Consider the following 27,978-nt stretch of genomic DNA (forward strand, 5'->3'; position numbering starts at 1 on the left):
CAACCTGTGGCTAGTAGTCCTGTGCTGATCCTACAGTGCCACACCAGGACTCTGCAGGAAATGGCATGTTGTTTTTGTTAGTGCCATTGTATAGATTCTGACAGATAGCGACCCTGAGTAGGCTTTCTGAGGAGCAACTGGTGGGTTTGAACTGCCAACCTTTTGGTTTGCAGTCAAGTGCTAATCCAGGTCCCAAAATAATTAAATGCAATAAAAAGTCAGGAAATGGCTTAGAGGCTTTTATTGCCTTTAGGTATTTTTGGGGAAAAATTACTTATAATGAAAGACTTGCAATTTATTTGATACCAAATAATATATATTCTGTGCTTTATCCACACGGCAGGTGGTTCAAACCTACCAGCTGCTCCTTGGAAACTGTATACAGGGTTGCTATGAATCAGAACTGACTCGATGACACTTAACAACTACAACAACAATGCTTTATTAGTAAAATATATAAAAATTGAATTTTTTGCTGGAGGTGGGCAGTACCTAAGTCTACTGAGAAAAAAGATTAACCTGCCATCAGTTGTTAAAAGTTTGGCTGTTCCTAATTGTGGTGCTGTAGGATAAACACTAGGGTCGCTATGAATTGGAACTGACTTGATGGCGCTTAACAGCAAACAATAACATATATGTGATAGAGAATGAAAAAGTGAAACTTTACATTATAATTGGGCTGACGAAAGTCTCATACCTTTAATTTAAACTTCTTTCAGGCAACAAAGAGGTCTAAATAAAGTCCTTTCTTAACTGTCACAAGTTATACTGGGTTTTGGGTTTTAGGGAAAATGATATCCAGTAAATTATGAGAAAGATGAGTAGCCAGGGGAGGAGGAAAAAAGTAAATGAAGCCGTCCCCCCCCTCCCTAAATTTAGCGGAGTCTTGATGTGGTACTACAGAGTGATCACATAACTGCAAAGGTCGGTTTGAACTGAAAGGTTGGTGGTTCAAATCCACCAACCGCTCCTTGGAAACTCTGTATGGGGTTGCTATGAGTCAGAACCAACACAATAGCACTTAACAACAACAAGTATAAGCACTGGACCACAAGGTCCGTTTGAACCACAAAGTTTGGTCATTCAAACTCAACAGCCACTCCTTGGAAGTCCCATACAGGGTCGCTATGAGTCAGAACTGACTCTCAGAAACCCTGTACAGGGTCGCTATGGGTCAGGATCGACTCGACGGCACTTAACAACAACAACCACCACAACAAAAACAATGCCATATTTAGTTCATGATGTAATTTTAATTCCTGAGATATATTAACATTTTTATAATCCCTGGGTAGTGCAAATGGTTAAGTCGCTTGGCCACTGACTGAAAAGTTGGAGGGTTGGAGTGGGCATCAGCAGTGTGTGGGAAGAAAGACCTGGTGGCCTGCTTCTGTAAAGATCACAGCCGAGAAAACCCTGCGGAGCACAGCTCTGCTCTCACACACATGGGTCAGCTGTGAGTCAGAGTCAGCGTCAGCGTCAGCGTGATGATAATGGCTGCTGGTGGGTTTTAAATCGTTTTAGGTTTAAATTTTTTTCTCTCTCATTAAGTACAGCCTAAACTAAACGTTTTAAAAAGTAAAATAATCAGTTTTAAAGCAGAATATTTTTTCCTTATCTCTCTTTTTTGAACTTACACATATTTTTGAGAAAAAAAATATTAAACTTATTTTTTTGGAACAGGGCCATTACCGTTATTGTGATGCACTTTCTTTGCTGGGGGAATACGACTGGGCCCTGAAAGCAAACATAAAAGCTCAAGAACTCTGTAAAAATGACCCTGAAGGACTGAAGGATCTAATTCAGCAGTGTATAAAGTTCCAAAAACAAATAGACAGCTTACAAGGTATTTCACCTAAGATTCTTTTGGTTATAGTCAAATTCCCTTTAAAAATTTTAAAGGTGAGTTTCTTGGATCAATGGAAGACCATAAAGCTATTCTCAGATGATTTGTACTTATTTTGTCATGTTGTCTTGGTCAGATCACTTCAGTTTTCCATTTCTATCTCTGTAGGATTCCATTAGTATTGTATCTGACTAGGAAGTTACGGATTCATTGTATTTTGTATTTGAAACAGACAGCCAATTGTTATTTTTTGTAGAACAGCATACATTTCAGAAATTTTGCTTTTTGTAACAAAACTGTATTTTAAAATTTCCGTTGTTATTCAGGTTTCTGTCATTATAAAGTACACACACGTACACACGCACATGGGAGTTTCTAGGTGAGGTAAATGGTTGAACACTTGGCTTCCAGTTGAAAGGTTGATAGTTTGACTCCACCCTTAGGTGTCTTGGAAGAATAGCCTTGGTGATCTGCTTCTGAAAGGTCACAACCATAAAACCCCTATGGAGGACAGTTTTACACTGAAACACATGGTCACATGCATTAGAATCCAGTCAAAGGTAACTGATTTGTTTTTGCAGTATGTATCTAAACTCTGTAACTGTATATAGTGGAGTCCTGGTGTAGTGCTGTTGCTTAATTCGCTGGACTGCAAAATCGGTTTGATCCGCAAGGTTTGCAGTTCAAGCTCATCAGCTTCTCCTCGGAAACCCTACTCAGGGTCGCTGTGGGTCGGAACTGACTCAACAGCACTTAACAAAACAAATATATATAGCAGAAATTGGATATGTAAGCTAAGAATGAAAGATTTTCATTTTGCTTCTCTAAGTTATTTTGCTTTTTTCAATACCTGGAGTTCTTGTAGTCTACTTCTTCAGATTTTCCTTATTCAATTCTGAGTACTTAGTATCTTCTAGAGCAGAGCTGAGTCACTGTTTCATTAGGAGATGTCCTCATAGCAAGTTTGTGAGTGTCTTCGAGACAAGTACAATCTCCGATTGAAATTCTTGTTTTGCTTTCATCTAGTCAGTAGTTAACACAGAATAAGGTGTCATACAAAGTGTGCATAACATCTTGTTGACCATCCTAAAACAAAAAACACCTAGAAATGTAAAATAACTTAGGTTTGTTTTTCAGTTCTCCACATTTGATGTGTTCACTGTCAACTTTCAAGAAATGCAAAAATCTTCTAAAGTCTATTATACCAATCCACTGATTGCCATGATTGATTTTTATAGGTTGGCCATGCGGTAGGAGTCAGTTTAGGAGAGCCTATTACAGTAGCAGGTGAGTAATATCAGATCAGTAGTTGTAATTTGGAATGGCTTTACCCCCTGAATTTGAGAATCATTTGTGTTTGACACTTTAGTAGCTAATAGCCACAGTAAAGTTGGGAAGGAAGAGAGGTTTTTTTATTTTAAGTGTTCACTTGTAAGATCAGGTGATTGTGAGTTGTCAGGTGTATCTTACCAAGTGTTTTACTAAATTGTTTACTTTCTCCACTAATTTTGGTAGGTGAACTGGCAGGCTATGTTTACGAGGAGGCTTCCAAAAGTTTGTGGAAAAATTGAATTAAAAGATAATGGAATTTTTCCATGACCTTTTTGAAGCTCCCTTGTACATTAGAGATCAGCAGCCCAAGCCTGTGGGGAAAAATTGGTGAAATGTTTATTGACTGAGAGCAGTTTGGGCCATGAAGTGTCCTGGCCCCAGAGGACAGGGGCATAACCTGGCCCTTTTACCTTTCATCAGTGACCTATAACCATTTCAGAGGCTAAGACACTTTCTTTTAGTTATAGCCAACAGATTAAGCTGAATAAAGGAATCCTAGAGGCACAGTCTTTTCAGCATTGGACTTCTAAGGTTGGCGGTTCAAACCCACCAGCCTCTCCTCAGGAGAAAGATTGGCTCCTGTAAAGATTTAGTCTTGGAAACCCTAAGGGGCAGTTGTACTCTGTCCTATGGGGTCACTATGACTTGGAATTGGCTCGACGGCAGTGGGTTTGGTTTGGTTTGGTTTTGGACTTGAGTGTGCTCAACTGGGAAATAGTGCTTAGGGGGTCTGCATTTCTTACATGGCAATTAGAATAGATTAAACTTTCCACTTGCTCATTTAGATGCGTACCATATTGCAGCTATTACATATATTGGAAGAGATCCTTATTTGTGCCCATTCCAAGGAAAGTTTACCCAATGGAATGCAGAAATCATAGAGCATTACTAATATCACATGTAAGTAAAATTTTGCTGAAGATAATTCAAACACAACTGCAACAACAGTACATCAACAGGGAACTGTCAGAAAATCAAGTTAAATTCAAAAGAAGCTGTGGAACTAGGAATATCATTACTGACATCAGATAGATGTTGCCTTAAAGTAAAGAATAACAGGAAGCTGTTTACTTGTGCTTTATTGACTGTGCAAAAAATTTTGCCTGTGTGAATCATGACAAGCTGTGGATAACATTATGAAGAATTAGTATTCCAGGACACTTAATTGTGCTCGCGAGGAACCTGTACATAGACCAAGCAACAGTCATTTGAATAGAACAAGGGGATACTGAATGGCTGAAAATCAGGGTTGTATCCTTTCATCATACTTAATAGGATCTGGGTTATACAAAGACGGTGGTATCACGATTAGAGAAAGGCTCATTTATAATCTTTAATATGCATATGATACAACCCTCCTTGCTGAAAATGAAGAGAATTAAAAATATGTATTGAAGAAGATCAAAGCTATAGCTTTTGGTATAGATTGCACCTTAATGTAAAGAAAGCAAAAATCCTCAAAACTGGACCAATAAATAGCATCATGATAAATGGAGAAAAGATTAAAGTTGTCAAAGATTTCATTTTACTTGAATTTACAATCAGCAATAAAGAAATCAAAAGACATATTACATTAGGCAAATCTGCTGCAGAAGACCTCTTTAAAGTATTCAAGAACAAACATGTCAGTTTGAGGACTGAGGTGCACCTGACCCAAGCCATAGTATTTTCAGTGTCCTCATATGCATGTGTGGCACTGTAGGATAAGCACTAGCCATAAGGTCGGTTTGAACCGCAAGGTCAGCAGTTCAAACTCACCAGCTGCTCCTTGAACCACCACTATACAGGGTTACTAAGAATCAGAACCTCAATGGCACAACTCAACAATAGCATATACATATAAAAGATGGACAATGAATAAGGAAGATTGTAAAAGAAATAATGCATTTGAGTTAATGGTGTTGGAGAAGAATATTGAAAGTACCGTGGACTGTGAAAGAATAAACTGTATTGGAAGAAGTACAACCAGAATGCTCCTTGGAAGACAGAATGGCCAGACTTCGACTCTCATACTTCGGACGTATTATAGGAGCGACCAGTCCCTGGCAAAGGACAACAGGACCCCCAACAAGATGGATTGGCACAGTGGCAGCAGCAGTGGGCTCAGCCGTAACAACAATTGTGAGGATGGCGTGGGACCAGGAAGTGTTTCATTTTTTGTGCACAGGGTTGCTACGACTTGGAACCAACTCAGTGGCACCTAACAGCAGCAACAACAACAGAATGGAGAGATTTAATTATTTGACTATTCGAACCCAGAATATTTTTCTGGAATTGTTCCTAACCTATTTTGAATTTTGATAATTTGAATTTTGGTAATGAATTTTGAGCAGTGTTTATGTATAAAACCCAGGCTCAGAGAGAATCTTTTTAAAACAACAATATCTTGCTTTCAAGGAAAAAAAGCTGTGTGTTGCTGCAACCTGTTTGTTGAAAGGATCACTTGTAAACGTGTGTATTCACCATTAGGAATAGAATGTAAAGTCCTTTCTTATCCCCTAGGGACTACATACCTTTAGCAGTACCTTCATTTACTACTTCACTTCACTTTGTGGATACTGAAAAAGGCTCCACATACACTGTTTATGAAATGGCAAGTGGTGGTAGAAGGAATAAAAAGGTAAGTGCAATGGAAAATTAAAATTATTTCACATATATTCTTGCATTTTTACAGTAATAGTTTGGTGAACCCAAATATTTAGGTAATTGTTGTTGTTAAGTGCCGTCGAGTCGATTCTGACTCATAGTGACCCTCTATTGGGTTTCTGAGAGCAACCGGTGGATTTGAACCGCAGACCTTTTGGTTAGCAGTCTAGTGCTCATCCTACAGCGCCATACAAACCCCTTCTTGACTGACTTATTGACATAGAGAATGATTCTTTTACATAAATAATTCTGCTACCTCTGATAATCACAAAGATAGTTTTCAGAGTCAGTTTCTTTTGAAGCTACATTGGTTTTCAAATGATTTTTTTCCTAAACATCATTCTGTCACAAGGATAGACCTTTTTTGGGTGCCCTCCCCTTAACCTGTCTCCCAGCCAGATAATCACGTTGGAATGAGTGCCAGAGGGGGTCTTGTGGCCAAGGCTGCCTGAGCCTCAGCAAGTTTTTGGATATTTATTTGTTTTTCTCCCTTTTCCTTTTTGCAAGTGACTTGGCTGCCCCACACAGTAGCAGCCCAACCACCAGCCCTGGCAGCACCCTCTCTCTTTTGCCCAAGTTGTTTCTGTAGCCACTGGTTCCCTTCATAGAAGTGATTCGCTATATGCTCAGCAGAGGCCTTGGTCTGATGTGTTCTTTAGAGCAGCTGTCATTAGCCTAGCTCTGTGTTGGGAGTTTCCCAGGTGGTAGGTGTCTGGGTTTTCCTCTGAGATGTAATATACTTGAAACTCACCTGGTATCACCAGTGTCCACATTGATATTTATGTTTAGCATTTGAGGTGAAAAATAAAAATGGTGTTTGGGGTTGATGCATGGTGGGCATTAAAAGGAAATGTTTTCATTTCACACCTACGTAGTCCTTTTGGTGATAATTTTGAAAATCTCAAAGGAGCTGTATTCATGGAGAGGAATATAAGGAAAATGTGATTGTATTCATTTAGTACAAATATGATAATATTAATTCAGTACAAACACTTCTTGACAAACCACCATGCCAGGCATCATGCTAGGGGTTAGAAATAGAATTTGTAATTCCAGAACTTCTAATCATTTTGCTTATTTAGTTATTTATGAAGAAGCAGCTTATTTTAGCAAGTTGGGATAAGTTTAACCATATTTTATTCTAAATCCTTCTACTTACCAATAGCATTAATTCTTCATGGTTGTGTATAATTTTTTTTTTTTTTAATCTCTAGTTTTACTCTCACGGAGCGGAGAGGGCAGTTGCAGTTTCGAAGGTGATTGATCTTGATGACTATGAGTTTTACGAATACCAACTGCCACTGAGTAAGTTTTGTTTTCTTAGGTCTCACTATAAGTTAATGTAGCGTTCCCTAAACTTATGTGCTCTAAAACTTGTATAAGCCTCAATTATATTTGCCAGTGCCCTAGTTTTACTTAATGTTTATGTGTTAAAGGGAACACTGAATATTTATTTGAAATTCATGTGCAGTTTTTTCATGTTATTAAATAAATATAATTTTAGAAATGTAAATAAAAGTAATGGAAAGACTATAAAAACCATGTTCTTATTGGTCTGCTCTCTTAATTTCCTTTTGGACAATGTTTCTCAATTTTCCTTCATTATTGGCCCTTCCTAAGATGACATTTTAGACATTATTTTCCTCATTTATACCCTTACCCCCTATTCCCATCCCCATGAAATTTTAATACTATGAATAAGCTATTCAGAAAATTCTGGGTGGCTCAGACCATTAAGAGCTGGACTGCTAGCTGAGAGGTTGGTGGTTCAAACCCACCCAGAGGTGCCTCAGAAGTCAGGCCTGCCAAACTGCTTCCAAAAGGCCATAACCTCAAAAGCCCTATGGAGCAGATCTGCAGTATGCATGGTCTCGCCATGAGTTGGAAGCAACCCGATGGTAACTATATTGTTGGTGTACTCTAGGAACAGGTGCTTTGGATACAAAAAGAGGAGGATTTACCCTCTTTTCAAGAACCAGTTTTCACCCTCTGGGGCAGTCTCCCCTCCAATGAGAATGTATGCTTTTGAGTAATTTTAGTTGATTTTACATTTTCTGTGTTTGCTTACATAGCATAGTAACTATGCTAATCATGCATCTTGTAAATCTGCACCAGCCACCCAGCAGGGCCATAGAGCATTTACTTACCTTCATTGGGGGAATGATGGTCTCTGAGAAGGAAACATTTAAGCTTTTCACTTAGGTTTTGAATTTCCCTTTCTGTCGCCAGATTGTGATGGCCATCTTTCTAAGATGGAATACATGCTTCCCTGTCTTTTAAGACAGAGCTTGAAAGATGCAGATTCTCATCATGACTCAAGGTGGTGGTAGTGATGTGCAATAGATAGTCATTTCTATCAAGCTTTCATGTAGTATTCCTTGGAAGGTTACTGAGGACAGATTCTAGCCAGTGTCTCTGTGTCTCTCTTTTCCATTCTCTTATTTGTTGGTTTGTGTTTCTCTCTTCTTTTGGGTGGTTTTGCTTCTAGCAACCATTTCTTCAGCTGCTACATACAGCGCTATGTTCTCTCAGGCTCCCCAGTTCCACATATTCAACGACTTACTCATGGGCTTTCCCACTCGTTTCACACACCACCACCTGAAAGTGGTGTTGGAGAAGCTACAAAGCCACAGTTATACCAGTTGTCAGTTTCCTCTTCACTTGTTAAGGTCGATGACATGACAAGTGTTTCAAGGAGAATGATTTGTGTATCAAAACATCAAGGAACTCGATGAGTTTGGGTTTTTATGGGGGAGGAGAGACATGAAATTAACATAGAGAGGAAATCTTGGAGATTATCTTACTCCATATAACTCTAAGAGCCCATGGAAAGCTTTGAAAATAAAATTTTTCTTCAGAAAACAATTTTTGATTTATTATTCATTTTAGGTCATAATTGTTAGATACAAGAGCTTTTGTGGTATAGTGGGCTAAGTGTTGGACTGCTAACCTCAAGGTTGGTGGTTCAAACCCATTTATTAGCTGCTCTGCAGGAAAAAGATTAGGCTGTTTGTTTGCTCCCATAAAGATTTACAATCTTGGAAGCTTTAAGGAACACTTTACTTTTGTCTTGTATAGGGTCACTGTGATTTGGAATCATTGAAGTTTTTTAAAGTTTTATTCTTGGATAGCAATAGTGCTAAGGAAAAATCAAGATACAAGGGGATTTCAAAAAGTTTGTGGAAAAATTCCATTATATTTACATTTCATCTTTTTCCTGAACTGTTTGAAGCCTGCCTTTCAACATTCACATTCAAGTGAAGAAATTGAGGTCCTAGCATTAGTGTTAAGTAGTTTTTGACCTCTGGTAGTGTACTGGTTATGAATCAGGCTGTGAACCTCAAGGTCAGCAGTTCAAAACTACCAGCTGTTCCACGAGAGAAAGATGAGGTTCTCTGCTCCCATAAAGATTTACAGCCTCGGAAACCCTGTAGTTGCTATGAGTCAGAACTGACTCCATGGCACATAACCACCACCACCAGTTTTTGACCAAAAGGAGCCATTGTGTTGCAGTGAGTTAAGCATTGAGTTGCTAACAGAAAGGTCAGTAGTTTGAACCTATCAGTTGCTTTGTAGGAGAACGATGATGCTGTCTATTTCTGTAAAGATTTACAGCCTTGGACACCCTATGGAGCAGTTCTATGTTCTACTCTGCCCTGTGAGGGTAACGGTGAGTCCGAATCAACTTGACGACAGTGGGTGGGACAGCCAACGTCACAAACCAGAAATCAAATTCAAACTCTTCTGTCTTCCTAGGAGCCCCTTTAGATTTCTAAGCCCACCAAACCTGGCGCAGGCTCTCACTTGCCTCTGCCCTCTCTTTCCCAAGCCACCCACCAAATACACCCTTTCTGTATTGTCTCACACACAGCCTTGACCATGCCACTCCCTTAAATAGGCAATGGCTTCCTCTGATGGGACTGAACATGTCATCACAGATGTGCAGGGTCTGAAGCAAGGCGTTTATAAACCCTTAGTCCAAACTACTTTTGCAGCCCTTTCCAACTTTTCACCCTTATTAAAAATGCTCCAAACCAGACAGGTTTACTTACTATTTCTTAAAATGTTCTTCATTCACTCTTGAGCTCTCACCATTCTGTCCAAATCTTGTTTGTTCCTCAAAACCAAATGCAAGTGCGCCAGCTTCACTAAAGCCTCTCACAACCTCTTCAGTTTATTTTTCCCTTCTGTGATTTTCACAGAGCAATTGCTGAGAGATAATAACAGCACAATACATTGTTTCTGCTTAATGGTGGTGGTGGTGTGCCGTGGAGTCAGCTCTGACTCCTAGAGACATCCTGTAGGGTGTGTGTCCAAGGCTGTGTATCTCTATGTGAGCAGAAAGCCTACCGTGGAACGACTGGTGGTTTCAAACTGCTAACTTTGAGGTTAGTAGCCCGACTTGTAACCTCTATGCTCCTAGAGCTCCTTCTGCTGAATGGTTCATGATAATTACTAAATGGCCTGCTTTTCTCACATCTGGCCTATAGAGTGGGAGAAAAACAGGCCATTTAGTAATTAAAGAGAGCTATGGCCTCTCTTTCTCTGTACCTGCTCCAAGTCTGTTTTTTATCATTGTTATATCTTTGTTGTCGTTTTGTAGCATACATAGGAAAATATCATTAGTAGTTTCTTTTGTGGCCTACCCAATTATAGTAACACTTACACACAGTACTGCCTTCTCTACTTTCTTATTCCAGTTTATGTTGTTTTTTATTTTTACTATTTTACTCTCACATTTGTAGTTTTTAATGTACAGATTTCAGGAACAAATACTTTTGAATTCACAGGTAAGCCTTCAAGACATAAAGGAAGACATAGATCCAGAAATGAAGAGACTAAGACAAGGTACGTTTTTGTGTGTGTGGGTTCTTTCCCTAATGTACTTCTAAGAAAAAGAAAACATCTTTTTCAAATAACGGCCATCTTTACATATGTGTATTACCATGAGCACTAAAATCGTCTTCTGATACCAAAGTCATGTCCATTAGAGTAGGATCCTTTTGTGTGTGTGTGCTGAAGGATTATTAATCCTGGAAATTAAACTGAATTCTCATGGTTGTATAACATGAAATTTATCAGTATATATGTTTTTTAATTCCAACATACATGTTTGTAAGAGGGAAATTTAGCCTCACTCTCTGCTCACTTTGTTTCACTTCTATTTCAGTCCATCTTCCAGTGGCCTCCTCTTGGAATTCACGGTGAATTGTTGCTTGGCCGTCTGGAAACTTACTGTGCATATACATATCTAGTCATAGGCCTTTGTTTAGTATTTATGACCAGATGAAAGTATTTCTTAATGTTGTTTAAGTGCCATCAAGTTGGTTCTGACACATAGTGCCCCTGCATAGGTTTTTCAAGCAGCATCTGGTAAGCTTGAAGCTCCGACCTTATGGTTCAAACCAACCTTGCAGTCCAGCACATTAGGCTGCAGTACCATACCACTGATAAAATTAGTTCAACCAAATACCCTCTTCCCTAATTGAACAGTAGGAACTATTACCATCTGTCTTGATAGTTCATCCCCAACTTCCTACAAAGATTCAAATGGATTGCAAAGTGAAATTGGAAATCTTAAAATAGATAAGGATTTCATTGGTGCTGCAACAACATGGATAAGAAAAAAGAAGCTGATGAAAGTGGTGTTGGGGAAGCTGCAAAGCCATGTTTACCACAGTTGCACCAGCTGTCAGTTGTCGCTTCACTTTTAAGACTGAAGCACATACTGGGTGCTTCAAGGAGAATAATTTGCATATCAAAGCATTAATGAGCCCTAAGAAAATTAGAAAGGAGTCCTGGAGGCTCTCTGAATAAACACTGGACTGCTAACCACAAGGTTGGTAGTTCAAAGCTACCAGCTATTCTGCAGGAGAGAAATGAGGCTATGAAGATTTATAGTCTCAATCTGAGTCAGGATCAACTTGATGGCAGTGGGGTAAAGAAATGAGTAAAAGCTCTTTTTTTTGAATGGCCATTTTTGGTGCGGCTACAGAAATCAATACAGACTCATGAATATATATGTAAGTTTGACAGGATATTTCTACCTATGTATTTACATGTACTACCAATATATCCATGAATGTAGGATCGCATACAAGGAGCAAACTCACGAATAATTCTTAGCTGTAATCAAACGTGACAAGTCACTGGGCTTAGGGGCTCAGGACCACAGTCTCAGGGGACTAGAACTAAGGTTAAATGGCATAACATAGCCCATGAGAACAATGTCGTACATCCTACTTTGTTGAGTAGTAGCTGGGGTCTTAAAAGCTTGTGAGCAGTCATCTAAGGTGCAACTGTTGGTCTCTAGCCATCTGGAGCAAAGAAGAGTGAAGAAAATCAAACATGCAAGGAAAACTATATTAGTCCAAAGGACTTACGGACCCCATGAACTCCAGCCTCCACAACTCTGAAACTAGAAGAACTAGAGGGTGCCCAGCTACCAGTATCAAACACTATGAAAGGGATCACCATAGTAGAAGGTCCTGGGTAGAGTGGGAGAAAACCATGGAAAGAAACTCAGTCATTAAAAAGAGCAGGTTTATTGGTCTGACTGAGAATGGTAGAACCCTCAAACTTATAGTCCTTAGTCAATGGAACTCACTCCTGTGGCTCATCTTTCAGGCAAATGATAGGCCTGTAAATTGACCAATAACACCAGGAAGGCACACGCTCCTTAGAAAAATTAACCAAAAGATACCAACAGGGCAGCATGTGACCACAGGGGTAAAGCTCATAAACCTCAGAAGACAAGAAGGGAAGGGGTAAGAAAGAAGAATGAATGGAAATGTTACTAAACACACGAAGAAGTGAGACGAGTACTGTTACATTGTGGGGATTGCAGTCAGTGACACAAAACAAAATATTGTTGAATGGAAACCTAACTTACACTGTAACTTTTACCCAAATCACACACATAAAACAGAATTAATATAAAGTAAGGGTATTTTATATTAGTTTCTTCTGTTACTTAGTAGAAACATCCTGAATCTTTCTCCCTCAACAGAGAAACCAAAACACAATACAGGAGCATGTATAATTTTAATTTTAACTTGTTTTGCTGAAGGTAGTTTATTTTCCGTATATTTTAAGTTTTCAAAGTAAAGACTCCTTATTTGATAATGTCTACCACAAGGGGTTATTTCACAGTTAAATCAGGTAACCACCTAAAGCACTTAGACCCCTGGGATATAGTAAATACTTAGTATATTTGTCATTATTACTATGATTTTCACTGTTGTTAGGCCCATTCTAGGCTATGGCTTCCTTTAATTCTTACACAAAATCTTGCATCTTCTCATATTAGACCATAGAGATCTACTTTCTTCATTTTCATGGCTTCAGAATATTAATTACTGTAGATATAGTATCCTTTGTTGTATATGTAGGATCTTTATTCCTCTCTTCTTTTTCCCTCTCTTTCTCTTTCCTTGCTTCTTAACAAGTAAAATAATGCTTCAGCAAACATCCTTACACATGTGCGTTTGTGCACTTGTCAGTGTATATTTGAAGAAGAAATTTCTGGTGTGAATTGCTGTGTCAAAGGGAATGTGCTGCCAAGTGGTGTTCCCAGAGCTGTCTCACTCACTATTCACACTCATACTAAACTATAAGAGGGCTTCTGTCTTTCTTGTCCTCACAGTCATTTGAATCAGACATTTAATGGTAGGTTAAATGGTTATATCTGACACTGTTCTTTGTGAGATGGAGCATATTTTCCAGGCTAATCAGACACATTTCTTGCTTCACAACTGTATTGTTATTAATGACTATAGACTTACAGCAACATTTTATGGTTAGCATAAATCACTCCTCATTTTTCTTTTTTTAAATGTTGCCTTCAGAATCCACCTATCTGGCCCCCCATCACCCTTAATTGTATAGGTATTTTTATTGAGATTGCATTGACTTGGCGATTATTTTCAGGGAGGAGATTTCTGTTCAAAAACTTGTATAGCTTCCCATTCATCCAGTATTTAAAATGACCTTTAGCAAATATTTTTGTTTTATTTCTATAAGTCTGTTTTGTTTTCAAATGAATTCAAAACGAACGCTTTTCTTTTTTAATTCTAGTTCACAAGTGACCATAGATTTGAAACGCATCTTGGAGAAACAGTTTTCTAAATCTGCCAGAGCTGCTCATCAGGTAATGGAAAAGGCATTTTCCAGTGGAAAAGGCAGACTTTTTGAACAAAACATTTTTCCCACATGAATTAATTTCTAATCAAGACATAGCTAAGATTTTTTACAATTTTAATTATAGACATATTTAATATATAATTATTAAAAAGCCAAACTATCACTAATTTAAATATTTACTTGATAATTACTTTAGTCAGAAGTTAAATTAATGGTTAACATTGCAAAATTATTTGCTTCCAAAAGATTTAGAACTACTAATTTTAAATTTAATATTTTAAAAAGATTTATATATAAAAGTTATTCAAATATTCAATTTTATCACACTTGTAAAATCATTAAATTGCATACTTTTTATTCTGAAAGATTTTACAGTAATCAGACAACTTTGTGTTTAAAGTTCTTTCTGTGATACTTTAGTAAGTGATGAAAAGTATACATTAACATAGAATAGGATACTTATTTGAAAATATATAGGTCATTGTAAAATTCAAGTACATTTTTAGGTTTATAACAAATATTTCACAAAGGACTGTTAAAATGAAACATGTTTCAAGAAGTTTAAAAAACAAAGTTTAAAAACTCAATTGTATAAAGGCAAAGGAGCCCTGTTTGGCACAGTGGTTTAAACATTCAGCACCTAGCTAGCTGAAAGGTTGGAGGTTCAAAGCCACCCAGCAACTCCACAGGAGGAAAGTCATGGTAATCTGTTTCCACAAAGATTACAGTCTAGGAAACCCTATGGGGCAGTCCTAGTCTTTTCACATGGGGTCACTATGAGTCAGGGTCATGAGGAGTCAGAATTGACTCAACAATAAACTGTTGGAGATTTAAAATTATTTTTTATTAACATTTGTTGATGAATATTAATAAAACCATGAAGGACTTACACAGAAAAGACAGTGTATGAAAACAAAAAAATATTTGAATAAGAATGATAGTTATTGCTGAACTTTAATTTGTTCATCGAATACAGTTTTATTGAAGCCTGGCGAATGTAAAAGAAAGTGGGTGTTTAGTGGATGGGATCCAGCCTGCTCTCATGGAACTTTCAATACACACCACTTAGGTTGCACTGTATTGAGGGAACTGATTTCCAGTGGGGACAAAGGAATATTTGGATCTGCTTTCTAGGATGTAAAAGAGATGCAAATTAAATCAGTTATGGGACTAGCTCATCATCTGCTCTATATTCAAATCTTTATCTTAACATAGACTATAATTGAGCTTTTTTAATAGTACAACAGATACCAAGTTTTTATGAGAGCTGCTCTTTTCATTCATTTCTGGGAGTAGTAGTTTGCATTCTTTGAATGGAAACCACCAGGCAACTTTTGTAGCCAAGCTATTTCCCCTGCTCAGCTTTGAGCAGTGGGATCGCCTTTTGGATCCTTATTGATGTCACATACACCTTCTCCTTTTTCTGCTTTACTCAGTGGTGTGTGCGTGTGGCAAGAAGTTTGGAGATCTAGCCTTAAATTCTAGTCTTCCCTCTAATCATTAGGAAACTTAAGTGACTTAAAGTTATTACTGTCTAACTAAAATCTGGATTCAGATTATAATGTATGTGTGTAGTTTATATTCGAGTTACACAGTTTTCTCACTATATTTAAGGGTTCACTGCAGCAACTTTTATTTTTATGTCATGTGCTCCTTTTATACTTACTCTGCTGACATCTCTCCAGTTATTTTTTATTTAATTATATTTAATTACAAGGAGCCCTGGTAATGTAGTGGATTACAAGCTGGGCTGCTAACCACAAGGTCAGTTGTTTGAATCTACCAGTTGCTCCTCTGGAGAAGGATGAGGTTTCCTGCTTCCGTAAAGATTTGCAGCCTTGGAAACCCTATACAGGGTTGCTAATGAATTGGTACCGAATTGGTAGCATACCACCACCATTATTAATTATGTGTTAGGCAGGAGTAGAGCTAAAGATTGAAGCAACTATTTAAAATTAAGGCATATTCTAGAGCAGATGGCAGTTGTTAAAATCTGATTAGGATCAGTAAATCGGTTGCTTATTCTGAAGTATCTAGTTGGACTAGTCTCAAATAGTTTACTAGTTTAAATGGTGGCCTGTGTTCTCGTGTGCTGTCAAAACTTCATGTTGTTGTCTGCTTAGTCTGAAAGGGTGAACAAGGCTTATTATATATGCACCATGTTATATAGAAGGCACCACCTTTTCTTGTCACAGGCAAAGCAGAGGCATCAGAATCAAGATGGTAAAGTGGTACCTTGTCATTTTCACTGTAGGATGTTGTACTGAGAAAGGAAATCATTAAAGGGTAGGTAGTTCAGGTATTACACAGATTATTATCACCTAAATATAAATGCTTTGTGATGCACTTTGGCATCTTTTAAGTTTTAGACTATAGATATGTAGATCCAGACTACTGAAATAGAAATTTCCTTTTTACAGGATTTGGTTTCTTTAATGGAAATGTTGAGAGGCCTCATTGGAGATGGTTACACAGCCTTGTTGGACCAGCAGTGTCACTGTGCTGTACAGGCCTTTACACACTTGCTAAATGGCTTAGATCCTCAAACAATAAAGGTAAAACTGATGCATCGTAACTTGCCTATCAGCAGTAATGCATCTTATATGAGTGTAAAAGAGAATCAAGTCTTTACCTCCATTATTAATAGGCCTCAGAACTTGCTGGATCTAACCCACGTTGTAAGAAGCAGGCACTGCTAAAATTTCAGACGTTATGGTTATACTCTGTGATCCATGTTTTGTTTCTGCTCTTTCCTTCTATTACAGTGTATGCTTTTTAGCACTCATGGCCTTTTCATTAAAGCTCTAAATCAAGGGCATGGACGGATTTTAGTCACACGCTAATATCAGAAAGAAGTATTCACTCTGTTAATAAATACACAAGGTTGTAGGAGAGCAAATGCCTTAAACTGTCACTAGTACCTACTTAACATATAAATTATGATTTTGTAAATTAAAATATGAACCATAATTCCACAAGGAATTATGAGGTAATAATTGTTTGAAGTACTTGATTATGATATAACTGCATATCTTCACAAAATAATATTTTTCTAATTCTCTTTGTCCTTTAAGCCAATCATATTGCTAAGTGAGATTTTTATTACACTTCTTTTATGGTTGTGGACTAGAAAATTGGTATAGTGTAGAATTAGGCAGAATTGTGTAGAGACTTCACTGGACCATTTCTGTTGGCAGCAATTGAATGATCAACTATGTCCTAGTAGTCTATGGGCTTGGCCTCTCTCTCACTGGATTAGGAAAGCCTGAGGTAAGATTTGTAACAGAGGTAGTAATTAAAATGACATTATAATTAGAACATATATAAAAGTAATTTTCTAATTTGTGTGGTATCATAGGATAAGCACTTGACCTCAACGTTGGTTTGAACTGCAAAGTCAGTGGTTCAAACTCACAAGCTGTTCCTCGAAAACCCTATACAGGATCACTGTGAGTCAGAATCGATTCGACAGCACTTAACAAGAAGACAAATAAGATCAATTTAGTTTGTATTCCTATTAGAAAGAAAAAGTCTGTAGAACTCTATTTGTATAGAAAAGCTATAAGGAATCATGATAAATTCCATAAATGTACTGTTGAGGGAAAAGGGAAGTAGAAGGACATAACCAACATTGTACCATGTATGTATGATATGAAAAGCCTGCAGAACCATACTATCTGTTCGTGGATAGCTTCTCTCTCCAGCTTATGAAAGTATAAAAACATGGACTAGTAGAACTACATCAAATGTAAGATCATGGTTGCATTTAGGGGTGGAGGAAGGGAAATAGTCATGGAAAGATAAAAAAGTAGACTTAAACTTTGTGATATGCTGTTTTATTTTTTAAAAACGAGGGCAAAAATTAATGTTAACATCTACTAGTTCTGGATGGTGAGGACTTGTGTGCTGTATTTCTGGAGTGCAGGTTTTTCATAGGCTCAGCCAATCAGTGTATTGATGTGGGCACACACAGCTTCCATTACTCACGCTCTTGCCTTACTCTTCCTGGAATGTTCACTTACCTGCACTTTCTGTATCAGTTTATTTTCTTGGTTTTGAGTTTTCTCTAAATGCTGCGATGGCTCTGGAATGAGAGTGTTTTCTGGATGACTCAGGTATATATATCCTTTCTACCAACTAAAGCTTCAGTTGTCCCTGGCTAAATGAGGATTTAACCCTAAATTGCTACAGAATTAGGATCTGAGACTTCTTTGGGCTTCCCCTTTTCCTAGTATCCCACAGTGCCTGAGTTTGTGCCTGTGCTGTGCTTCTTTCCTTGTGCTTGATGTGACAGATGAATTGTCTATCCATAATGATTGTCCAGTTTCATTTCCTTATTATAGATCATTTGGAACAGGGCCTCCGGATGTTAATTCTCCTATTCTTGACAGAATAGAAATGCATATGTTAATCACATTTTGCCTCATCAGGATTGAACTCTGTTTTACATTTGTGCTTCACTGTAACATAGTGAGCCTGGTTTAACAAACAAGCAAGCAGGCATGGTAGAACTTATATGAGGGACCTTCAGAAAGTTCATGGAAAATTCTCTTTTAATTCTATTTTTCCATGAAGTTTTTGAAGTCTCCTTGTACATTCAAATTAATTTTGCCATTTAGTGTAGGCCTTAAAGGTAGTTGTTACAGTGCCGTCAAGTCGGTCCCAACTCATAGCGACCCTGTATAGTGTTTCCGAGGAGTGACTGGTGAGTTTGAACTGCCTTCGTTGTGGTTTTGATTGTCCTTGCAGTCCAGTGCTTATCCTACAGCGCCACACCAGACACCAGGCCATGAAAGTAACCATCATTTACTCCAATATAGCCCTTGCTCAGGTCATTAGAATGCCTCCTTTGAAACTTCTTTGAAACTTCTCCAAAGGGAAATGTGTCAAAGCTACTTTTAGTGTTTTCAAATGGGAATTGTCCCATTTGACTCAGGGCAGGGTTATCAGTGTTGTTGAAAACTAAGAGTCTTTTGGACTTCCCTATCTCATGCCCACCGCCTTTGGAGAAAAAAAAATAGACACCAAACCATCCAATCCCTCCTATAGCACTCTCTACTTTTCTACTTCTCATCTGGGTTCAATAATTCATTGCAGTGGCCACACAGAAGATCAGACACATACTCACAGTTACAGGTTTTATTTAGGAAGTTAACAGGTTAGGATTCAGGGTCGTAAATGTTCAGGGCACAATTCTTCCAGCCAGGACAGCCTCTACTCAGCCATGCCTACACGTAGGCCTCTCTCTGGTCCTCAGCCCTTGGCCTGGCCTCTGCTGTGCTTGGGTGATGGTACAAAGCTCTGAGAGGGCTGCTGAGAAATGTCCAAAGGGTACTCCAGTCCACTATAAGCCTCAGCCTGAAGGCACTCAGCTCTAGCTCGGTAAGTCAGCAAATCTACCTCCCCCAGTTAAATGCCTGGAGTTGCAAGCAAGCCTTCTGCCAAAGTCATTCAACTTTACTTGTTTGGCGGGTTCCATCTTGTGCTCTGACTCTTGGTTCTACTACTGATGCTCCTCTGCCGCTTCTTTGCTATCACAGCATTCTCTTTCTGGGTCGAGGAAGTTTAATGCACAGGGTTCTCAGAGCCCAAAGGATGCACTCCATTCCTGGCTTTTCCTTGTTGGTAGTGAAACCCCTCTTTCCTACTTCTGAGGTGGCTCATTTTTTATGCCCATATTAGAGTTCTAAGTTTTTACAGTCACAGTCCTGTTAGCAATCACTCACAACTGAATCATAATCCATCAGCATCTTCCCCCACCTTCTCTTAACCAGACCCATCAGGACAAAGTCATTGGGTGGGACTTTACAGACTATGGTTAGAAGAGAAATTAAATAAGGCACTAGAAAGCCCCGAGGTTTCCCAGTTTTGGGAATATTCAAAAGAAATGTACCCTAAGCTTTGTAAAAGTTTTTCTAAAGAGCTGTTTTTTTAGAGTTACTTCCAAAACATTTTGGCAACATAACTGGAATAATGTCTGACCTTTCAAGGAGCAGCATTTATTATATGTTATGGTTGTATCACAGTTAGTGTTTTGTACAGTTTTTATTGCTGTGGTAGAATTCTTGCTTTCTGAGACAGAAAGCTAGGTTCAATTCCTGTCCAGAGCATTTCAATCACAGCCTTCATCCGTTTGTCAGTGGAGGCTTGCATGTTGCTATGATGATGAATAGATTCCAGCAAAGCTTCCTGTCTAAGAGAGATTAGGAGAAAGGCCTGGCAATCCATTTAGAAGAAACCAGGCATTGGAAACCCTATGAGTCACAACAGTCTGATCCTGTTGTATACTGGGTTGCTGTGAGTTGGGCCAGTTGGATGGCAGCTAACAACAAGTGTTAGTCAGGAGTTCCTGGGTGGAGCAAGGGATTCAAATGCTTGACAGCTAACAGAATGGTTGGCAGTTACAGCCCACACCTTGGAAGAAAGACTTGGTGAGCCACTTCTGAAAAATCAGACATTGAAAACCCTGTAGAACACAGTTCTGTTTCGGCAGGCATGGGGTTCCATCAGTTGGAATCGACTCACTGGCAGCTAGGACAGGTTTCACTGTTTGCACACCAGCCTCTCCGTGTGTGTTAGTAACTGTGTCCTCTGTGACTTGCTTGCCTGATGTGGTTTGCTCCCACTTTTAATTCTTGAGCAGAGTTGTGTGTTTGTACCACTTAATATCCATATAAATCAAAATTTATGCCATTGCTTAGAAACTGAAAAGCAGAAGGTATAATTTTACCATAGGAATTTTGGGATTAGTTACTGTTAATATTACACACACACAAACACAAATTAACTTTTGGATAAAATCTGCCCCAGAGCTTCTTCTCTTTTTGGGTAGATTATCATTGTTCTCATTACTATTGAAGGAATTATTTGAAGTTGAAAGCCAGTTCAGGCAGATTCTTACATTGTATCCTAATGAGGGAATTAACTGTTTGGCCTACTGGGGAATTGGAAAGCAAGTATTTGGGAAACAAACAAAAACAATACAGGTTAATAGCAACCATACTATCTTCAGACCTGGGCTCATAATTAATTTGAACTCTAATATGTGATGATTCCTTTTCTTTTTAAACTTTTTATTGTGAATTGAGTGAAAGTTTACAGACAAGATCATCAGCTTTACATTCAACAAATTATATGCTGTGTTTCTTCTTTGTTTCGATGATTACAATCCCCTCTATGCAACAACAGTTACCCTACTTCTTTCCTGGGGCTCCCGATTTACATTTATATTTGACAAATGAACAAATCAAAAATATTTGTACATTTACAAAACAAAAAGTATATATTCATTTAAACGTTTAGAGAGCATATTCTGCAAGCCAATCTTCTGCCTTTAGGCACAGCCTTCCTCAGTCCATGGGCCTAGAGCCTGCAGCTGCTCTGTATTTCCAGGCCACTGCCCTGCCGCTGTTTCCGTCCGCTGTCGTCACTTTTCTCAATAGGGATCTCATGCTCCATTCATGCTCTTCCTTCTTGATGGTCCTGGGATCACCTGTTCCTCAAATGAAAGGTTAACTACTCCCCCCTTTTAGTTATACATCTTCTACAATTTCAGTTGTGACAATCACAGTTAATCCTGCTAACAGTTACTCACAATTGCGATGATTCCTTTTCTGCAATTGTTTTGATATGCTCTCTGTGACCCACTTAAAATTGTAGCTTTACTTTGAAGATGGGGCATGTCAATACCAATATTAATTATTAAAGGAAGGCAAATCAGTTCAGTTCCTGGTGCTTCCTAATGTCCAAACTAATAAGAATGTAAATACAAAAATAGCTTGACATGAAGGATGTACTATTTTATTTTTAATATATGCCATCTATATATAGTGACAGAATTGATATAAAATAATACTTTAACATCTGGTTATATACTTTTTTTTAGTTAAATATCTATTTCCAGAAAAGTGCTGTATGAATTTTTTTTTTTAACATTGTGATCAGCAGTTTCACGTTTAATGAAGCATACACTTCATTTCATCTCACTGATTGCAGTCCCCTCCGTGTAGCCTCACTTATTCTACTACCTCCCTGTGTTTCTTGTTTCCATCCCTCCCGTTTCCCCAACCCTTTGTTCTTGGGTAAATGCTGCCCTTTCGATCTCTAATGGATACATCTCTCACTAGTGTTGTTGTCCCCCTTATATACCTGTCACTTACCTGAAAATTGAGCCTCGGGGGGTGAGTTCAGTTCCAGATTTGAATGGTGACCTAGGACCATAGTCTCGGGGTTCCACAAGTCTCTAACTAACTGGTAAACTTAATCTTTTTTTATGATTTTGAGTTTTGTTCCACATTTTTCTCCCATTCTATGTTGTTGTTGTTATTGTTGTTAAGTGCCATCGAGTCGGTTCCGACCCATAGCGACCCTGTACAGGGTTTCCGAGGGTGTAAATCTTTACGGGAGTAGAAAGCCTTATCTTTCTCCCGCGGAGCGGCTGGTAGTTTCGAACCGCTGACCTTAAGGTTCGCAGCCCAATTCATAACCACTACGCTACCATTCTATGTAGCACCTTCTAATGTATCTTTTTCAGAGCAGTTGGTAGTTGTAGTGGGGAACCATCTAGTTCTGGTCTCAGGGCCATGGGGACTGATATTTATGTGGCCCATTAGTTCATTGGACTAATTGTTTTCAAGCATATTTTATTTTCATTATCTTCTTGCCTCCAGACAGGGAGAGACTGATAATTTCACCTTAGACAGCTGCTTATGAGCTTTTAAGATCCCAGTTACTATGTACCAAAGTAGGATGTGTAGAACATTGTGTTTGTGGACTTTACTATACTATTTAATCATGGTGTCCCCCAAGACTATGGTCCTGAGTCTGTAGGCCCAGCGACACATATCCTTAAGGTGTTTGGTAATACCTAAGAAGTTGAAAAAGATTTTAATAAGAGATACTGTAAGTTCGATTCCTAGCCAGTGCACCTAACGTTCAGTGACCAACCATCAGTCAGTGGAGCCTTGCGTGTTACACTGATGCTGAATGGATTTCAGCAGAGCTTCCAGACCAAGGCAGCCTAGACTGGGAAGAAAGACTTGGCAATCTACTTCTGAAAATCAACCAAGAGCACACTTGGTCACATTGGTGCATCTGTTGTGCATGTGGTCATCATAATTTGGGATCAACTTGACAGCAGTTAACAACAACAATAAATATGTTCAAAGACATTATGCATTAGGTGTAAAAATCTCATCTCTGAATTTTATTATAGTTGGAATCTGTAATGAAAGTTTAATATATATTAGCTGTTTTCTGTTTCATGTCGTTAATCTTGTCTCCCCAAATTGGCTGTATTATCCTAGTGGACAGGATTACGTCTTGAATTTGTAAAGAAAAAAATCTCCCAGTTCCTGGCAGTGAACTTAGTAGGTATATTAGGTTTCTTTATAAAGAAATAACTGATTAAATATTGTTCAAAACTTTTAAGTACTCTTAAATTTCCATCTAACATTTTAAGGGGAATTTTAGAAAAGACCACTTTGGTACTCTTGAGAACCCAATCTTGGGGTTCTTAGCATCTCCTTTATAGATTTTTAGATTTAAGTATTGGGTTTTTTTTTTTGTTTTTTTTTTTTAAAAAAGCTGTCTGGCCATGCTGAATTACATTAAGGATTAGGTAGACTCAGGGAAAGAGAGTTTAGGAATCACTTTAATAATAGCAAATTCATGGTTTAAGGTAAGTTGCCTAGGACATACTTCTTTGATGAAAGTTTAATGCAGCAATCCTATGCAGATAACCCTAAGGTAAGTAGCATAGATGTGTGACATGGTCACTTTAAAGGTGGGAATCATGGGGATTTTGATCATCCAAGAAATGTTTGCTGTGTCAAAAAGGTTTTACATTGAAATTTCTGAAAATGCATTTGGCTAATATCCTGTTTTGTTTTGTTGTTTTTTTTACCATTGTTGTAGAGGTTTTAATTTAATTAAGTTTCTAATTAAAAGTCCTTGTCTCTCCTAAGTGGTGGTTTCGCTTTCTGCCAATAAATCTTCCTGTCCCCATAGGCAAAAATAGATTTTGAAGTTGGGAAGTCATTTTAAGATAGAAAAAAAGCAGGAACTCTTCTTTCTTCTCTAGTCTGGAGAACAACAAATACGTGGTCAGCTTTATAATCCAGTTTTGAATATTCTTTTGTTGCGTGACACTGGGACACTGGGTTTTTTGGTTTTTTTTTTTTAATTAAATGTTTTTATTTTGCATTGAGTGAAAGTTTACAGGGCACATCATCAGCTTCACATTCAACCATTCATATAGCTTGTTTCATTACATTGATTATTATCCCCTCCATATATCATCAGTTTACAGTGTTTCTTTTATCCTCTTTAGCTTTTTTTTTTTTTTGGATGGGGGGGGGACTTGCCTTTTTGGAATTTACAGTCTTGGCTTTTAGGGAAGGTTTTTACATTTGTCTGTGGATATCCAGGCCTCATGTATGAGATTACTAACAAGCATTACTGAATAATCAGATGAGGGACAGTTTGCTATGTCTACTAGGTAGCTAGAGTCTGATTCTCAGAGCCTATGGTTTGGACAGTCAACATGGCATTTTTTTTTTTAAAGCCATGAATCAAGTCAATTAAAATATTTCATACTGATAGTTAAAAAACAATTTTGCTTTGTGGTTGAACAAAGGTGTTCAGAATAATAGATGATTCTTTTAAATATTTTTAAGTGGAGAGGGTTTTTTTTCTTTTCTTTCAGCAGATTCCCTAATAGATTTAGTGCAAAAAAAAAAAGAAAAAAAGTTTCCCATTTATAATTAATGTGTTGACGTGGAGGGCTGCCATTTCTATACAAGAGCCTACTTAAATTGGCTTAGTGCAAAGAGCTTCAAAAATTTTGGTGAAAAAGTCCATTATCTTTTCATTCCATTTTTCCATGAACTTTTTGAAGCCCCCCCCGATATAAAATGAAGGAAACAGCCAGATTGTTTAGTTTTCTATTTTAGTTCAGATTTCTAAAAATACAACTTCAGAAGGGCCACAGTGTACATTGGGCAGAGTGGAATCAGTGTCCAGGGCAGAGTTGTGTTTAATTTATATTTTATAACAAATAGAAATAATGCCTTTAGTTTTGTTTTTCTTTTGAAGAAAATATGTGTTACTATAAATACTTCTGTCTCAGAATTTATCAAGTTTGTTCTTACTTGTAAGCATGTAGTCACTCTGATTTTTTTGCTGATCACATTGGTAATACTTTTCTTCATAATTATCACTTTAGATGTTCAGAAGCTCTTAAACACTTACAGACAGCAAGAAATGTAATTCGTCATCTTCCTGGAGTGTTAACTTGGCCTACAAGTAATGTGATTATTGAAGAGTCCCAGCCAACAAAAATAAGGGTAACTGTTTATGTCTGCAGTGTTTCTTACTAGGTGTAAAAGCCCATCTGCATTACTTTAGGTATCAGAAGATCAAGAAGCAGGAGTCCTCTAACCCTAGTTCCTCAACATACATTTCCTCTACTGAAGACTAATGAAAATCACTAACATTTATTTAATGTTTCTTATATGCTGGAATATGCTTTTCATTGATCATTACATTTAATCCTTAGAACAGTTCTGTGAGAGGGGTGGTGTTACTGTTTCCATTTTACAATTGAGGAAGATGGAGTTGAGAAAGGTGAATCGAGGTGCTCAGCTTAAACAGCTAGGAAGTGGTGGAGCTGAGACATGAATCTAGACGTTCGGACTTCAGAGCATGCATTATTATGCATTATGCTGTATTGCTTGTACTCAGAGACAGATATGGCATCCCTGTTTGCTAAGTTATTGAAAATGATACTCATAAACCTGGAAAATACTAATGTAATCTCATATCTGAGAGGCTTTGCTAGTTCTGGAGAAAATACATTATATGTGAATTGCCGGTTATAGACGTTTCTTAGTGGTGATCTGTGGCCCGTACTCAGAATTTGCTTTGGATTGAAGCTTTTAAAAGCACAGAGGTCAATTAGAAAAAACCCAAAACAGTACCAACAAGAAAATACCCCCACAAGTAATCCGATTTAAAAAGGGGCAACAGGTCTGCATAGATCAAGGAAGTATAAATCAGGATCTTTGGATTTTCCTCTTTTCATGCTAGGTTGAGATGGAGGCATGGTGGTGGTTGGTGATTGTGTGCCATCAAGTGAATTCTAACTCAGAGTGACGTTTATAGGGTTTCCGAGGCTGTAGATCTTCACAGGAGCAGAAAACTTCATCTTTTTCAAACAGAGCAGCTGGTGGATTTGAACTGCTGATCTTAGCGTTAGCAGCTCAATGCATAACCCACTAAGCCACCAGGGTTCCTTAGATGAAGCCATGGTAGCGGTGACAGTGGTTGTTTACCGTGGGGCTGGTTTCCACTCATAGCAATTGTAGGATTTCCTAGGCAGTATGGAAATCTTTATGGGAGCAGAAAGCCTCATCTTTCTCCTGAGGGGTGACTGGTAGATTAGAATTACTGTCTTTGCGGTTAGCAGCCCAGCTCATAATCCACTAAACTACCAGCACTCCTAAGATGAAGGTTTATTGTTGTTGTTGTTAAGTGCCATTGAGTTGGTTCTGACTCATAGTGACCCTGTATAGAGTTTTCAAGGAGCGGCTGGTGGGTTTGAACCACTGACCTTATAGTTCAACATGATGTTGTGGTCCAGAGCATTATCCTGCGGCATCACATAGGGAGCTATTGATAACAAAAAGCCAGCATTGGAAGCATAACATGAAGAGACTTGAATAGCAGCAGGTTAATTTTCTAAGCACAGGTGGCAGGGATTCAAGGAGGCTGATTAATGGACAGATGAATGGGACAGTTTAGGGTTCTAGGTGAAATGACATGGAAATATGAGAACATAAGAGTCTTCAGGGCTGTCCTCAGGGATACATACTGTAACTTATTTCACCTTTTTAATAAATCCTTACAGGAGGTTTCTAAAAGCTGTAAATTATCAAATGAAGTTTCATGACTTTAGCTCAGGGCAAGATTTTGATTCTATCTTAAAATCTTAGAAAGAAGTTTTGTCTAATTGCTTCCTTTTCTCCTACCACTTTTTACACTCATGCTCATATTGGATTCTATTTTTACAAATAATCTGTAGTTTCCCTTGGTTAAAAAAAAAAAATTGAGTATTCCTATGCTGAAAATAGTTTGATGGCAAGAAGTTTTTGAAATCACAAGCACTTTTATTAACTCATTAATATTATAATAATATCATTTTTGTCAATTTTTGTTTCAGGTGCTTTTAGAAAGATTCATTGAAGAGTGCAAGTTCCCTCCAGAGCCAGAGGGTATTTGTTCATACCACAATAACTGTGGATCTCTCAAAATCCAGATATATATAACTGATCCAGACTTTAAGGTAACTGATGAATATCTGTTGGGACAGGAAATTGAAAGATCATGTCCTATAATGGAGTCAGAATGAATGCTGTAGTTGGAGGTCCCAATTATCTGGCTTACAAGCATCTTTCTTTCATCATGGTTACTTCTTTCCCTGGACTCCTCTAGGCTTGCATCATCTAAAGAATAATGACCTTACTCAAGAAGATAGTACCTGCCCACTATCCCACTATCCTTTGTATATACAGCAGATGAAACCATGTTTACAAAATATTTGGTACATTGTAAAGAATAATGCAATTGCTAGCTGGGGAGATGAATATGTCAGTCAAGCTTGGTGTCCTTGCCACTAGAATGTAGACGCTCTGGGTCCCAGAAGTGTACTCACTCCTCCAGGAGGAGATAATAAGTCTCTAGTTATGCTGAAGGTGAATGCAAACAGTGCGCCCTCTTCATGTTAATATGTGTGGGGTGTGTGTGTGTGTGTGTGTGTGTGTGTGTGTGTATGTAAACATCTTCACAGTGTGCATTTAAAATATTTTGAAACCCCAGGGCTTTATACGAATCTTCTGTAGCCAGATCTGCAAAATTGAATTTCATGTTAACTGTTGGAAGAAGCTAAAAGCAACATCCTACAATGATAAACTTGACAAGGTAAGACATAATGTTGTCTGGATTTTTTTTTTTTT

At 38.1% G+C, this 27,978-nt stretch overlaps 1 protein-coding gene across 1 annotated transcript in view; it reads left to right on the top strand.

Moving 5' to 3' along the window:
- TTC3 (tetratricopeptide repeat domain 3) overlaps nucleotides 1-27,978 on the top strand; it is a 136,018-nt gene that overhangs the window by 31,059 nt on the left and 76,981 nt on the right. The window contains 14 exon segments of the mRNA XM_006862609.1: nucleotides 1,684-1,869; nucleotides 2,394-2,406; nucleotides 3,118-3,133; nucleotides 5,681-5,798; nucleotides 7,039-7,129; nucleotides 8,313-8,468; nucleotides 10,570-10,672; nucleotides 13,886-13,973; nucleotides 16,387-16,521; nucleotides 17,135-17,236; nucleotides 20,827-20,918; nucleotides 25,191-25,311; nucleotides 27,186-27,308; nucleotides 27,842-27,943. Coding sequence (XP_006862671.1) covers nucleotides 1,684-1,869; nucleotides 2,394-2,406; nucleotides 3,118-3,133; nucleotides 5,681-5,798; nucleotides 7,039-7,129; nucleotides 8,313-8,468; nucleotides 10,570-10,672; nucleotides 13,886-13,973; nucleotides 16,387-16,521; nucleotides 17,135-17,236; nucleotides 20,827-20,918; nucleotides 25,191-25,311; nucleotides 27,186-27,308; nucleotides 27,842-27,943 — 1,446 coding nt within the window.

Source organism: Chrysochloris asiatica, unplaced genomic scaffold (genome assembly GCF_000296735.1).
Source record: "Chrysochloris asiatica unplaced genomic scaffold, ChrAsi1.0 scaffold00049, whole genome shotgun sequence".
In the NCBI taxonomy this organism is placed as follows: Eukaryota; Metazoa; Chordata; class Mammalia; order Afrosoricida; family Chrysochloridae; genus Chrysochloris; species Chrysochloris asiatica.